Source organism: Aotus nancymaae, unplaced genomic scaffold (genome assembly GCF_030222135.1).
Source record: "Aotus nancymaae isolate 86718 unplaced genomic scaffold, 86718_ANA_hifiasm-v0.15.2.pri h1tg000049l, whole genome shotgun sequence".
NCBI classification, from domain to species: Eukaryota; Metazoa; Chordata; class Mammalia; order Primates; family Aotidae; genus Aotus; species Aotus nancymaae.
Genome location: NW_026988463.1, coordinates 18,051,315 through 18,067,588, shown reverse-complemented (window position 1 = coordinate 18,067,588; position 16,274 = coordinate 18,051,315). Strand labels below are relative to the sequence as shown.

The 16,274-nt window shown below is 45.7% G+C and overlaps 1 protein-coding gene across 5 annotated transcripts in view; it reads right to left on the bottom strand.

Moving 5' to 3' along the window:
* The window catches only part of TMC7 (transmembrane channel like 7), a 49,225-nt gene that overhangs the window by 14,161 nt on the left and 18,790 nt on the right, over nt 1-16,274 (bottom strand). For all 5 annotated transcript variants that reach the window (XR_010337369.1, XM_064362534.1, XM_064362532.1 and 2 more), the window contains 5 exons: nt 10,271-10,418; nt 8,452-8,625; nt 6,399-6,556; nt 1,416-1,533; nt 980-1,077 (listed from right to left, as the gene is read on the bottom strand). Coding sequence is in view for 4 of the 5 variants with exons in the window: in XM_064362534.1 (XP_064218604.1) it covers nt 980-1,077; nt 1,416-1,533; nt 6,399-6,556; nt 8,452-8,625; nt 10,271-10,418 (696 nt within the window). In the remaining variant the exon portion in view is untranslated. The remainder of the gene's footprint in view (nt 1-979; nt 1,078-1,415; nt 1,534-6,398; nt 6,557-8,451; nt 8,626-10,270; nt 10,419-16,274) is intronic.

Genomic DNA, 16,274 nt, shown 5'->3' with positions numbered 1-16,274 from the left:
ACTGGGTGAGTACTACCGCTATCCCCATTTTACAGGTGAGAAAATAGACACAGAGCTTAAGTAACTTGCCCAAAATCACATGACTAGCAAGAGGCAGGGGGGGAGCTTGAACCCAGATCAGGAGACGGGTGTCCACTGCAGCCTGGAGGGTCTGCACCTCTTGTGCTGATGGCAGAAGGTCATTCCCAGCAAAACCTCATGGAGAGTGACCCCGTTTCTGCTCTTCATGCTGCCTCCAGATGAACAACTAATGAATGCTGAGGTCACCAGCCTAGAGCTGCTTGAAAGTTTCCAGTTGTGGACAGGTGCAATGGTTCAAACCTGTAATCCCAGCACTTTGGAAGGCTGAGGCAGGAGGATCATTGGAGGCCAGTTTGAGACCAGCCTGGGCAACATAGCAAGACCCCCTCTCTACAAAAAATTTAAAAATTAGCAAGCATGGTTATGCATGCCTGCAGTCCAGGTACTCCTTGGGAGGCTAAGGCAGAAGGATCACTTGAACCCAGGCTGCAGTGAGCCATCATTGCACCAGTGCACTCCAGCCTGGGTGACAGAGCAAGACCCTGCCAGGAAATAAAAGGAAAGAAAAGAAAAGAAAGGAAAAAAGGAGAGAGAGGGGAAGGAAGGAAGGAAGGAGGGAGGGAGGGAGGGAGGGAACGGGAAGGGGAAGGGAAAGGGAAGGGAGGAAGGGAGGGAGAAAGAAAGAAAAAAGAAAAGAAAAGAAAGAAGGAAGGAAGGAAAGAAAGAAAGAAAGAAAGAAGGAAAGAAAGAAAAGAGAAAGAAAGAAAAGAAAAAGAAAGAAAGAAAGAAAGGACAAAAGAAAGAAAGAAAAAGTTACCAGTTGTCAGATGTCCAGGGCTGTAGAGTCATCTAGCACCTTCTGGAATGCAGCTGCAATGGGACCCTCCAATTGTGTGTGTGTGTGTGTGTGTGTGTGTGTGTGTTGTGGCGGGGATAAGAAGGGCACTCCCACACTTACTTTCTAGGGAAATCCACGAAGAGTGTCACAGCCAAGATGATGATGAAGTCAAAGATCATCAGCTTGTACATTTCCTGCCCAACCTGGGTCTCCCAGCACTGAAACCAAAGAGAGTGAGGGAAACTGAAAGACCCTACCTGAGGCAGAGAAAGCCAGGCTTCTAAGACACCGTCTAATTCCCTTTCCAACTTCAGATCCGGCGGCTCCAGCTAGGGCATCAGCTGATGCAAACGCTGGGCCTCAGAACAGAATAGTTTCCAAGCCCCTTAGATGTGCCTGGGGTTGGACTCTGTGGGACCAGACTCTGCCTCATCACTAGAACTAGAAAGCGGAGCAACTGCAGTTCAAACCCAAGACTTCAACCGCTGTTCTCTTGACCATGACACTGTACTCCAGAAGGACCCACCCAGCCGAATGCCCCAGCCCCGCCGCTCACTGGGTAGAGTTTCTGGTTGTAGCCACAGAGGTCGCATGTGTCATCATCACAGGATGTGATCTTGGAGCCCAGCGTGAACACCAGGACACATATCGTGGCCAGCCGCATAAAGACACACCTTCAGGAAGAGGAGGAGAGAAGATGGGAAGAAGAGGCCCTCAGGGCAGCTGGTCCCTTGGAACTGGGGCTAGGGAATGTAGAAGCTGCCTTTCTTTGCTGCTGTTACTGTTTTGTTTTGTTTTTTTGTTTTTTGAGATGGAGCCTTTGCTCTGTCGCCCAGGCTGGAGTGCAGTGGCATGATCTCAGCTCTCCCGCCTCAGCCTCCTGAGTAGCTGGGATTATAGCTGTCTGCCACCACGCCCAGCTAATTTTTTTTTTTTTTTTTTTTGTATTTTTAGTAGAGATGAGGTTTCATCATGTTGCCCAGGTGGTGTTGAACTCCTGGCCTCAAGCTATCTGCCCGCCTGGACCTCCCAAAGTGCTGGGATTACAGGAGTGAGCCACCGTGCCCGGCCCAAAGCTGCCTTCCTTAAAAGCAAACCCCAGCCAGGAATAGTGGCACATGTTTGTAATCCCAGCACTTTGGGAGGTAGAGACCAGAGGATCACGTGAGCCCAGGAGTTTGAGACCAACCTGGGCAACAAAGTGAGACCACCAACCCCAGCCATCTCTATAAAAAAATAAAAATAGAAATTAGCCAGGTGTGATGGTGACCCAGCTACACAGGAGGCTGAGTCAGGAGCATCACTTGAGCCCAGGAAGTCAAGGCTGCAGTGAGCCAAGATGCACCACTGTACTCCAGCCTCAGGGACAGAGTGAGACCCTTTCTTTAAAAAAAAAAAAAAAATAGGGCGCAGTGGCTCATGCCTGTAATCCCAGCCCTTTGGGAGGCCGAGGCAGGTGCATCACCTGAGGTCAGGAGTTCAAGACCGGCCTGGTCAATATGGTGAAACCATCTCTACTAAAAGTACAAAAATTAGCTGGGTGTGGTGGCACACACCTGTAGTCCTAGCTACTCAGGAGGCTGAGGCAGGAAAAATTGCTTGAACCTGGGAGGCAGAGGTTGCAGTGAGCCAAGATTGCACCATTGCACTCCAGGCTCGGCGACAGAGCAAAACTCCATCACAAAAAAAAAAGCAAACCCCTAAATGGATACAGAATTTCCGTTGGGGCTGATAAAAAGGTTCTGGAGACGGATGGTGGTGATAGCTGCACCACACTGGGACTGTATGTACTTAATGCCACCGAATTGTACACCTACTATGGTTAAAATGGTTACTTTTATGTTACTACAATCTTTTTTTTTCTTTTTTTTTTTTTTGAGACTGAGCCTTGCTCTGTCATCCAGGCTGGGGTACAGTGGTGCGATCTTGGCTTACTGCAACTTCTGCCTCCCTAGTTCAAGTGATTCTTCTGCCTCAGCCTCCAGAGTAGCTGGGACTATAGGCACCCAGCTAATTTTTGCATTTTTTATAAAGATGGAGTTTCACCGTGTTGGCCAGGCTGATCCTGATTTCATGACCTGGTGATCCGCCCACCTCAGCCTCCCAAAGTGCTGGGATTACAGGTGTGAGCCACCACGCCCAGCCAGTTATTACAATTTTTTGAAAAAGATCAGAAAGCTGGGACCTCCTAATTCCTTGAGGATGTAGTGACACTATAGGACATGACACATTCCTAAAAAGAATCAATTGAATCTTTTCTGTATCAGTGTTGAGGGATGTCTGGTATGCTGAAAAGTGAAAAAAAGTATGCTGCAGAGATATTACATAAATATGATCCTATTTTTAGATGAAACAAAACCTGAGTGTTGGCAGGAACATCACGAACTGTGCGGACAAAAACACACTGGATTCGAGGGAGGTGGGCGGAGATGGTGAGTTTTTGCTTTCGTTTTTTTTTTTTTTTTTTTTTTTTTGAGATGGAGTTTCGCTCTTGTTACCCAGGCTGGAGTGCAATGGCGTGATCTCGGCTCACCGCAACCTCCGCCTCCTGAGTTCAGGCAATTCTCCTGCCTCAGCCTCCTGAGTAGCTGGGATTACAGGCACGCGCCACCATGCCCAGCTAATTTTTTTTTGTATTAGTAGAGACAGGGTTTCACCACGTTGACCGGGATGGTCTCTATCTCTTGACCTCGTGATCCACCCGCCTCAGCCTCCCAAAGTGCTGGGATTACAGGCGTGAGCCACCGCGCCCGGCCTCATTTGTTTTTTTTAAGATGATTTTCTATTCTTTGGTTTGTAATACAAAAATAAATAGAAACACTAAAGAATGAGGGAGGCTGGGCGTGGAGGCGCACACCTGTAATCTCAACACTTTGGGAGGCTCAGGCGGGAGGACTGCTTGAGCCCTGGCACTGGAGAACACCTTGGGCAACATGAGGAGATCCTGTCTCTGCAAAAAAATAAAAAATAAGCTTGGCATGGTTGCGTGCACCTGTAATCCCAGCTACTCAGGAGGTAGAGGCAAGAGGGTCATTTGAGCTCAGGAGGTTAGGGCTGCAGTGACCTATGATTGTGCCACTGCACTCCAGCCTGGACAGCAGAGCAAGACCCAATCTCAAGAAAAAGTAAAGAGGCCGAGCACGGTGGCTCATGTCTGTAATCCCAGCACTCTGGGAGGCCAAGGCTGGCGGATCACGAGGTCAGGAGTTCAAGACCAGACTGGCCAACATGGTGAAACCCTGTCTCTACTAAAAAATACAAAAATTACCTGGGCATGGTGGCTCATGCCTGTAATCCCAGTTACTTTGAAGGCTGAGGTAGGAGAATTGCTTGAACCAGGACCCGGGAGGCGGAGGTTGCAGTGAGCCAAGATGGAGCCACTGCACTCCAGCCTGGGCTAGAGCGAGACTCCATCTCAAAAAAAAAAAAAGTAAAGAATAGGGGGAAAAGCAAACCCACACCCTCTGCTCGCTCTTTTCGTTACTAACACCACCTTCTGTGCCTCTGCTGGGATGCAACAGGAAGGACAGGGCGCCACCAAAGAGGTTTCCTTAACTAAAAACTGAAGCAGAGTCTAACAAAAACTCTGAATCTACACAGTCATTTACAGCAACTATGGGCACAGAAAAACAAATTAAACACGCCAGGAAGAAACAATGGATGAAATCCAGAATAGGAGCTGTTCTACAGGAAAATAATCCAGTTTCTTCCAGAAATCAAAGGCAAAAGGGGTGGGGAAATTCTGAAGAGAATAAAAGGGATTTAGGAGACATAACAACCAAACACAGCTTGTGGCCTTGTTTGGATTCTGCTTTGAACAAATCAACTCTGAAAAACCGTCTGCAACCCCAGCGGGAAGACCGACTCAATTTCATTGTTGTGATGATGGTAAAGCCACCATCACTTAGAGATGTAATAAAGTTGGCTGGGCACAGTGGCTCATGCTTGTAATCCTAACACTTTGGGAGGCTAAGATGAGTGGATCATCTGAGGTCAGGAGTTCAAGACCAGCCTGGCCAACGTGGAAAAACCCCGTCTCTACTAAAAATATATTTTAAAAAATTACCTGGGTGTGGTGGCATGCATCTGTAGTCCCAGCTACTCGCGAGGTGAGGCAGGAGAATCACTTGAACCCAAGAGGTAGAGGTTGCAGTGAGCCATGATCGCATCACTGCACTCCAGACTGGGCGACAGAGCAAGACTCTGTCTCAAAAACAAAAGGTATAATGAAGTGTTTACAGATTAAATGGCATGTTGCCTGAGGTTTGCTTAAAATAATTTAGCAAAGAAGTGAGGAATGGATGAAACAAGATTAGTAAAATGTTGGGAATGATTCAAATATAAGTGAAGGGCATGTGGGGATTGTTAGACTATTCATTCTAGTTGAAAACTTTGAGACTGGGCATGGTGGCTCTTGCCTGTGATCCCAGTACTTGGCAGGTGGAGGTGGTAAGGTCACTTAAGCCCAGGAGTTCAAGACCAGCCTGGGCAACATAACAAACCCTGTCTCTACAAAAAAAAAAAGAAAGAAAGAAAGAAAAAATTTGAATTATGATTGCACCACTGTACTCCAGCCTTAGGACAGAGTGAGATTCCCATCTCAAAATAATATAAAAAAAAGAAAGAAAATTTCCAAAATAAAAAATGTTTTAAATAAGATGCAAATGCAATCTAAGGCATTTGAGAAACAGAAAGAAAATTCTCAAGTCCCGCACAGTCCCACCTGGTCCTCTCCACTCATTTGTGTTAACTCCGTGGACTCTGCCTTATACCTGTCATTTCTTTTCCTTCCTTCTTTCCTTCTTTCTTTTTCTTTCTTTTCTTTCTTTCTTCTTTCTTCCTTTCTTTTTCTTTCTTTCCCCTCCCTTTTTCCCTTCTTCCTTTCTTCCTTTCCTTCCTTCCTTCTTTCCTTCTTTTTTTCTTTCCTTCTTTCTTTCTTTCTTATTTCTGACAGTCTTGTTCTGTCACCAGGCAACCTCCACCTCCCAGGTTGAAGCAATTCTCCTGTCTCAGCCTCCTGAGTAGCTGGGGCTACAGGCGCATACCACCATGTCCGGCTAATAGGTTTCACCATGTTGGCAAAGATGGTCTCGATCTCTTGGCCTCATGATCCGCCTGCCTCGGCCTCCCAAAGTGCTGGGATTACAAGTGTGAGCCACCGTACCCGGCCTATACCTGTCATTTCTGACAGCTTCAGAGCAACACCTCCTCTTAGGGTTCCAGCCTATGCCCTGTGCTATTATATGGACCAAAAATACAATACCAAGGAGTAGGCTGGGTGCGGTGGCTCACGCCTGTTATCCCAGCATTTTGGGAGGCCGAGGCGGGCGGATCATGAGGTCAAAAGATGAGACAATACCAAGGAGTAGACTCTTAAAGAGATTTCACCATATCTACAAATTCTGATTTGTTCACGGGGGCTGTCTGAAGGTTGAGGAGAAAAATGCACCACAATTGATTAGCAATGTCTGCCATGGGCAAGAGAGTGGGCAAGTGGTGACTGGCTTGACATGCCTGCCATCCTCATGTTAGGCATTACCTAAGAATTGTCAGGCGGATCTCAAAGGCTGGGGAATAATCCTCATAGTGGATGATCTTGGCAAAGATAATTGGGGTGATAAAATTGGCCAGTGTGATCACGATAGACGGTAGATACAATATCAAGAGGTTCTCTCCAAAAACCATCTGGTCAATTTCCTAGGAGGATAACAAAACTTATTAGTCAGGATACATAAGGAAGTTGCAACACAAAGAGAACAACAAAAAACTCAACTATGCGTATTTGGCAAACAAAACATATTTGTCATCCAACATGGCTGGTAAACATAAGTCACCGCCTTCCTTTTTTTTAAATTTTTTTTTTTTGAGACAGAGTCTTGCTCTGTCGCCCAGGCTAAAGTGCAGGGGCACGATCTTGGCTTACTGCAACCTCCGTCTCCCAGGTTCAAGTGATTCTCCTGCCTCAGCCTCCCAAGTAGCTGGGACTACAGGCACCTGCTATCACACCCGGCTAATTTTTGTATTTTTAGTAGAGATGGGGTTTCACCATGTTGGTCAGGTTAGTCTCAAACTCCTGACCTCAGGTGATCCACCCACCTTGACCTCCCAAAGCGCTAAGATTACAGGCATGAGCCACCGTGCCCAGTTGCCATCTCCTTCTTCAGGTGTTCACAAAGAGGTATCTAGTACTGTGCTGGAAGAAAACCAGGCTCTATTGGATTTATTAAGGGGATGTATAAGAAGACCCATGTATTCTGCATAAATGGGCAATTTAAAGTATATTCAAGGACGTAGAATCGATTGACTTGAAATTGAAATAGCCATTCGCTGCTTTCACAGTAACAGACTATTTAGTCAATATATAGCTATCCACAATAAAAAGTAAATTTCCTAGCCTCCCTTCTAGCTAGGTACTACCATGTGACTAAATTCTGGCCAAAGGGATATGAGTGGAAGGTTTTAGTGTAACCTCCAGGTCATGCCCTTTAAAGGAAGAAATGTGTTCTCCTTAGCTCCTTCATCTCCTTCTCCTTGGCTGGCCATGGTGATGAGCTATCTTGTACCATACAGAAAACCATTCCCAGCTAGGCATGGTGGCTCATGCCTGTAATCCCAGCACTTTGCGAGGCCGAGGCTGGTGGATCACTTGAAGCCAGGAGTTCTAGACCAGACTGGCCAACCTGGTGAAACCCTGTCTCTACTAAAAATACAAAAATAAGCCAGGTGTGGTGGCAGGCACCTGTAATCCCAGCTACTTGGGAGGCTCAGGCAGGAAAATTAAACTTGAAACCCAGGAGACGGAGGTTGCAGTGAGCAGAGATCACACCACTGCACTTCACCCTGGGTGACAGAGCAACATTCTGTCTCAAAAAAAAAAAAAAGAAAGAAAAGAAAACTATACCCTAAGGAGGGCAGAACCACAAGATGAATGGAACCTGGGCCCCTGTTGATTGATTTCATGAAGCAGAGCCACTAGACAAACTTGGATTTTTAAAACCACTGCTATTTTAGGTAAACCAAGGCCTTAGTTCATAAGGGATAAAACCCTACTTCAGCCTAGATTTGAATACTGCAAATTGCAGGAGCAGTAAGCATCTTGAACACTATACTTTAGATGCCTTTAAAATTTTCTTTTAAGGCTAGGCACAGTGGCTCACACCTGTAATCCCAGCACACTGGGAGGCCAAGGTGGGTGGATCTCTTGAGGTCAGGAGGTTGAGACCAGCCTGGCCAATATGGTGAAACCCCGTCTCTACTAAATATACAAAAATTAGCTGGGCGTGGTGGTGCAAGCCTGTAATGCCAGCTACTAGGGAGGCTGAGTCACAAGAATCTCTTAAACCTGGGAGGTGGAGGTTGCAGCTAGCTGAGGTTCACACTTCAGCCTGAGTGACAGAGTAAGACTGTCTCAACCAAAAAAAAAAAAAAAAAATTGCTTTAAAAGTGGAAACTGATCACCTCTGATTTTCAGTTCTTGATTGTATCAGCCAAACTTGTATCTCCATATGTAAAATAGAAATGATGATGGTGTCTACCTCACAGGTTTTCAATGCACTTAGCATAATGTCCAGCCAGAATACAAATTAACTTACCTTTTTCATGTGCTCTTGCGAGAAGACAGTTGCTACATATATTGCATAAAAGCATGCCCCTAAAACAGCCAGAACAATACAGTTCAAAAACAGTCTCAAAGAGTAAATGCGTATTGTTTCTTCTGAGGTCCTTTCTGCTATTTTCTGCCGTATTCTTTCTTCCTCCAGATCTGCCTGAAGATAAAAGAAAATTCATTTGTGAGCAGTGGGATGAAGGGATACTCAGGTATAGAAACTGATTCATCATTCTCTCTTTAAAAAGTTTGGCCAGGCATGGTGGCTCACTCTCGTAAGCCCAGCACTGCGGGAGGCCAAGGTAGGAGGATCACGTGAGCCCAGGAGTTCAAACACTGGCAACATAGTGAGAATCTCAACAAAAAAATAGAAAAATTAGCTGGGCATGATGATGAGTGCCTGTAGTCCCTGCTACTTGGGAGGCTGAGGAGGAAAGATTACTTGAGCCTGGGATTTTGAGTCAGCAGTGATCTATGATCACGTCACTGTACTCCAGCCTGGGTGACAGAGTGAAATGCTATCTCAGAAAAACAAACAAACAAAAAAGACTTCCTTTAAATATTCATCTCCCCTAAGAAACCATCCTAGACTTAGCTCAACTACTTTTTATGTCTACTAAAGGCATAAGTAAAGGTAGAATCTCCTTTTTATTTTATTTTATTTTTGACAGAGTCTCCCTCTGTTGCTTGGGCTGCAGTGCAGTGGTGAGCTCTTGGCTCACCAAAACCTCCGCCTCTCGGGTTCAAGCAGAGAGCCTCAGCATCCCGAGCAGCTGGGATTACAGGCATGCCACCATGCCCAGTTAATTTTTGTATTTTTAGTAAAGATGAGGTTTCACCATGTTGGCCACTGGTCTCGAACTCCTGACCTCAGGTGATCCACCAGCCTCGGCCTCCCAAAGTGCTGGGATTACAGGCATAAGCCACCGTGCCCAACCAAACCTCCTATTTAAGACTGCAATTGGTCGGGCATGGTGGCTCACACCTGTAATCCAAGCACTTTGGAGGCCAAGGCGGGCAGTCACCTGAGGTCAGGAGTTCAAGACCAGCCTGACCAACATGGTGAAACCCCCGTCTTCAAAAAAAAAAAAAAGACTGCAATTGGGCTTTGCAATCAATGTGAAAACAGAACTATAAACTATTCATATTACTTAAATATAGTATGCATCATTTCTTCAAACAGCATATAGATGAGGTGTTATTTTTTCTTTTACCCAATCTAGTAGTCTCTGCTTTTATTAAGATAATTTAATCTGTTCATATTTAGTGTAAGAAAGAATCGATTTGATTTGATTCCTTCCACTTTATTATGCTTTCATTTGTCCCCTCCTCCTTTTCTTTGATGGGTTTATTAACATGCTATTCTTTACTTCTTTCTCTCATTCATTTGGAAACTCTCTTGTGCTTTTTCATATACTCTCCATCCCACACTATTGTCATAATATTCCCTCCTTAGTCCCATTTCTCCTGGTATAAGCAAGTGTTTATGACAGGTCCTCATCAGGTGGAAAGATAACAATGTAAAGTAGCAGGGTGTGGGGAAAGACATCATCTCCTTGCAGCCACTGCCTCCCCACCCCACTTCCCTGTCCCAGTTCACCAGTGCTCCTATTCAGGTCTAGGGTAATCAACCCCAGTAATGTGTTCGCTGTGAAAAGTTCTTGAAAACTATAGAGAAGTAACTTGGTAAGCACCATGGACCACCTGGCCCCCACCCTAGATCCTCTGCAAGCTGAAAACTCAAGTTCCCAAGGCAGGACCTTGCTGATGAGGACCCCACTATGGGAAAACCCAGGAGCACTCACTCGGAGCTCATACCGCAAGCTGCTGTGCTTCAGATCCGCCATGCTGCGGTTAGTGATGCAGAAGTCCCAGCCAGCAAAGATCTTGTTGCAGTAACTCTGAAAGTGCTCCTCACTCCGAATCAGGTTGATTTTGAATCCTTCCACCGACCTGACCCCAAAACACAATCATCCTTCTTTTAGGAACAACAGCAAAAAAGAGGCCCCTGAATTGGCTTTGTCTGAAATTTAAAAAGTTAGACATAGCTGCATTTTTAGCCCACTGTCACATGGTCAAGTTTGGAGCCATTCTACATATATGTGGCAGCTAACAGGGTATCTCATTGTTGAAAGTCCTTTCCTTTTACCCATCTAATGGCTTCAATCACAGCTAGAATAAAATCCAAACCTTTTTGCCCAACTTTTTGTTTTGAGATGGAGTCTTGCCCTGTCACCCAGGCTGGAGTGCAATGGCGCGATCTCGGCTCACTGCAACCTCCGCCTCCTGGGTTCAAATGATTCTCCTGCCTCAACCTCCCAAGTAGCTGGGATTACAGGCTCTTGCCACCATACCCAGCTAATTTTTGTATTTTTAGTAGAGACGGGGTTTCACCATGTTGGCCAGACAGGTCTTGAACTCCTGACCTCAGGTGATCTGCCCACCTTGGCCTCCCAAAGTGCTGGTATTACAGGCATAAGCCACTGTGCCCAGCCAGCCCCAACATTTATTTTAGATTCAGGAGTACATGTGCAGGTTTGTGACCTTGGTGATACTGCACGATGCTGAGGTTTTGGGTACAAATGATCCCATCATCTAGGTACTGAGCACAGTACCCAATAGTCCTTCAATCCTTGCGTCCCTCCCTCCCTCTCCACTCTAGGAGTCCTCAGTTTCTTTTGTTGCCATCTTTATATCCATAAGTACCCAACGTTTAACTCCCACTAATAAGTGAGAACATGCGGTGTTTGGTTTTCTGTTCTTGCATTGATTTGCTTTGGATAATGGCCTCTAGCTGCATACATGGTGCTGCAAAGGACTTGATTTCATTTCTTTTTTATGGCTGTGTAGTATTCCATGGTGTATGTGTAACACATTTTCTTTATCCAATCCTCTATTGATGAGCACCTAGGTTGATTCCATGTCTTTGCTATTGTGAATAGCACTGTGATGAACATATGAGTGCATGTGTCTTTTTGGTAGAATAATTCATTTTCTTTTAAAATCCAAACTCCTTAATACAGCCTAGAGATCCTATGTGATCCAGTTCTGCCGTCTCTCCTCCCATGTAACTATACTGGCTTTCTCTTCTTTCTATGAATACACAAATTCCTGTTCCTGCCTCTGGGCCTCTGCACTTCCGAATTTCCACTACCATCTCGGTGCTTCTCTGACTCTCCCTATGGCTGGTCTCCTTCCCATCCTTTGGGTTTTGGCTCAAATAACCCCTTTATGATCCCTCGCCTTCCCTTCTAAGGCTGTAACCCCCACTTCAAGTCAGTCCCTTTTATTTAATTCACAGCAATGACACAACCTGCAATTATCTTATTCATCTGTTTACTGCTTGTAGCTCCTTACTCTAACTAAACTTTAAATTCCTCGAGAGCAGTTACCCTGGCTATCTTGCCACCTTTATATCCATAATGCATGGACTATATACTTTGGTTAATATGCAACTGATGGATAAATCAATGACTATATGACTTAAATGTATATTAACTATTAGGGCTGGGCGCAGTGGCTCACACCCATAATCCCAGGACTTTGGGAGGCTGAGGCAGGCAGATCACCTGAGGTCAGGGGTTCAAGACCAGCCTAGCCAACATGATAAAGCCTCATCTCTACAAAAATACAAAAGTTAGCTGGGCATGATAGAGGGTGCCTGTAATCCCAGCTACCTGGGAGGCTGAGGTTGGAGAATCACTTGAACTTGGGAGGCAGAGGTTGTAATGAGCCAAAATCATGCCATTGCACTCCAGCCTGGGTGACAAGAGTGAAACTCCATCTCAAAATAAAAAACAAAACAAAAAAACACTATTTAGTGAGCACCTGTTTAGGGCAGATGCAATTCTGTTGCACATTTTTTATTTATTCAAATGCTTTCATGGAAAAAATATACCCTGGCACTTGATGGTATAAAACACCAGATGCTATACGCAGTCCTGTGCAGATGAAACAGGTTATTTTTAGGACTTGCTAGTGAGGCACGAAGACAATAGAAGTGGAAGGAATTGACCAGGCGCGGTGGCTCACGCCTCTAATCCCAGAACTTTAGGAGGTCGAGGCAGGTGGATCACAAGGTCAAGAGATGGAGACCATCCTGGCCAATATGGTGAAACCCCATCTCTACTAAAAATACAAAAAAAATTAGCTGGGCATGGTGGTGGGTACCTGGAGTCCCAGCTACTTGGGAAACTGAGGCAGGAGAATTTCTTGAACCTGGTAGGCAGAGGTTGCAGTGAGCTGAATTCACACCACTGCACTCCAGCCTGGTGATATATCGAGACCCCATCTCAAAAAAAAAAGAAAAGTAGTGGAAGGAGTCGTTATGATCAGTCATTCTGCCAAAGGATTATAGCAAAGAATTTATGTCAGAACCACAAGGGGTGCTTTCCCCAAATACAGGTTCCCAAATGGTTTCTTGCCTCAGATTTTCAATTCAGTAGGTCTCATGTGGGGCCCAGAAATAGGCCATGTTATAAAGCTCGTGGTGACCCATCCCAGTTGCAAGTCTCTGATTTAGACCAGACCTACATTTTATTTTATTTTATTTTATATATATTTTTTTAGAGATGAGGTCTCACTCTGTCACCCAGGCTGGAGTGCAGTGGGGTGATCATGGCTCACTGCAGCCTCAGCCTCCCCAGGCTCAGGTGATCCTCCCACCTCAGCCTCCCACATAGCTCAAACCTGCAAGCACACGCTACCACACCTAGCTAATTATTTGTATTTTTTGTAGAAATAGGGTTTTGCCATGTTGCCCAAGGCTGGTCTTGAACTCCTGGGCTCAATCAATCTGCCCACCTTGGCCTTCCAAAGTGCTAGGATTACAGGTATGAGCATCGTACTTGACCCAGACCTGCATTTAACAGGTGAGAAAACTAGATCAGAGGAAGAAAAATTATTTCCCTATAACCAGAGAGTTAGGTGGCAGAATTGTTGCTACTTTGATGATAACGATGATGATGATAATTTTAATGTAATAAATGTCTATAAGGTGCTAGGCACAGTGCTAAGGTCTTCATTCACCTGCCTAGCTTATGTTAATCCTCCCAACAACATTTCCAGGTATGCACATTTCACAGATGGAGAAAATGAGGCTCAAAGAGGCGAACTGACATTCCAACCATGGTCTCTGGCCTACAAAGTCCATACTCTTCGTCACTCTGTGGCACTTCCACTTCCTGGGCCACAGCAGGCCTTTCTCCTATTACATCACATCCAGCCCTCCCTACACGGCCTTCCCCAGAAAGCATCAAGGCCTTGAACTTGAGCAAGATTCACAGGTGGATTCACTGTGCGACTAACAAACCTTATTCATTCAGCCAGGTGCGGTGGCTCATTCCTGTAATCCCAACACTTTGAGAGGCTGAGGTAGGTGAATCACGAGGTCAGGAGTTCCAGATCAGCCTGGCCGACATGGTGAAACCCCATCTCTACTAAAAACACAAAAATTAGCCAGACGTGGTGGTGTGCACCTGTAATCCCAGCTACTCGGGAGACTGAGGCAGGAGAATTGCTTGAACCCAGGAGGCAGAGGCTGCAATAAGCCGAGATTGTGCCATTGCACTCCAGCCTGGGTGACAGAGCGAGACTCCGTCTCAAAAAACAACAACAACAACACAAATAACCTTATTCATTCTTCAGGGCCCCTTCCAAGGCTCTGGGAGACTCTAGCAATGTGTTCCTATGGTTTTATTTGTTTATCATTTACAAAATAAATATATTTTAATACTCTTTGTCTTAAAGATGGCGCCTCCAAATTGTCTAACCTGTAGGTCCATAAAACTTGGATCTGCCCTGGCATGATCATAGAACCCCAATCAACCAATATTTCTTTACCAAGCATCTATCTGCCCCTCAAAAGGAGGCTGGGGCTTCTTTTCATGTGTACATGGTCCATTTGGGTGGGGGATGGACGCTTACCAGTTCACATTCATCTCATAGATTCTGACTCAGGATACAAGTGCCCATTGGGCACTGGGGTTTTCTTTACAGTGGTGAATCCTGGTCCTTACAGAAGGCCAAATCAATCCGCAGAATCCTGGTCTCTTCTGCACCTGTGATAAGGAGCTTTGCAGCTCCATGGCTTACAACACTGTGCATGCTCTCACAGGGACAATCAAGTGGGCAAGAAAGGGGCCCACCCATGATAGTGTCTGCCAAGCAACACCCTGAGGCAGAGTTGAAAAACTGTCCATCAAAAATTTGTGGTTCACCATTTGTAGTATAGTGTCACTGCTGGGTAATGGCTACCCAGCCAGGAACAATGTTTCCCAGCTTCCCTTGCAGTTAGCTATGGTCATGTGACTGAGCTGTAGCCAATGGGATGTGAGTGATGTGCACCACATTCAGGTCTGGCCTATAAATACCCTCAGAATGGTTCTCCTCCATGCGTTTTCTTTTCCCATCCCTCAGCAGGACCTTCAAAGCCACATGCTAAAGATGGCTGAATTTTGGTCAACTTGAGTCCTAGAATACTATAAGAAGGATTCTACCACACTAACCTGTGCCTCTACCCAGAACTGTCATGTAAAAGAGAAATACAAGGGTTTGTTTGTTTGTTTGTTTGTTTTGAGACAGTCTTGCTCAGTCGCCCAGGCTAGAGTGCAGTGGTGCAATCTTGGCTCACTGCAACCTCCACCTACCAGGTTCAAGTGATTCTCTTGTCTCAGCCTCCCAAGTAGCTGGGACTACAGGTTTGCGCCACCACACCCAGCTAATAAAAAGAAATAAAATTTATATTGTGTTTGGGTCATTGTACCTTTTGAAACAATGTTTGTTAAGGGAATTAATACTTTTTTTTAAAATGGAGTCTCACTCTATTGCCAGGCTGGAGTGTAGTGGCACGATCTCAGCTCACTGCAACCTCCACCTCCCAGGTTCAAGCAATTCTCCTGCCTCAGCCTCCCCAGGTGGCTGGGACTACAGGTGTGCACCACCACACCCAGCTAATTTTTGTATTTTTAGTAGAGATGGGGTTTCACCATGTTGGCCAGGATGGTCTCGATCTCTTGACCAAGTGATCTGCCCGCTTCGGCCTCCCACAGTGCTGGGATTACAGGTGTGAACCACTGCGCCTGGCCAATATTCCTCTCATTTCTTGGGAATTGCTCTCTCTCCCTAAACCACTTATCTCCCATAGGAAAAGCCATGTTGCCATTTGATCCTCGCCCCTGGCCACAGCTGAAGGAGCACAATGCTGAGCACTTGAACCACCAGGGGCTCATCACAGACACACTGCTCCCCATGGCCATAGTCGGTGGAAGGGTCAGGGCTGGGCACCTAAATGAAACAGACACAAGTCTCTTCCTAGGATTTTTGTACCTGTGACTCAGAAGGTCAAGGCTGATGCAAACTATAAGATGCCCTGTTTTGAGGTGGAGATTGTGGTGAGTCAAGATGGTGTCACTGCACTCCAGCCTGGGCAACAAAAGCAAAACTCCATCTCAAAAAAGAAAAAAAAAAGATGCCCTATTTCCTACCACTTAAGAAAGCTACCACCACACCGAAGAATTGAAGACAAGGGATTCTTGCTTTTGATGTTGTTCCTAAGCCATGGCTCCATCTTTGGCCCTCCGGTAATTTGAGTTTCCTCCCTTCCTTGCATCTGTGAGCCACTTGACCCTCAGAGTTAGGTTTCTGCTATTTACAACCCAATAGAGACCTATTTAACATACACAGCAAAGCAAAGTTAAGGTGTGTGTGCAGTGGAGTGGGACTGCCAGATGTGTTCAGTCATGATTCAGTAAAGAACCCCAGGCCAGGCTGGACGTGGTAGCTCATGCCTGTAATATCACCACTATGGGA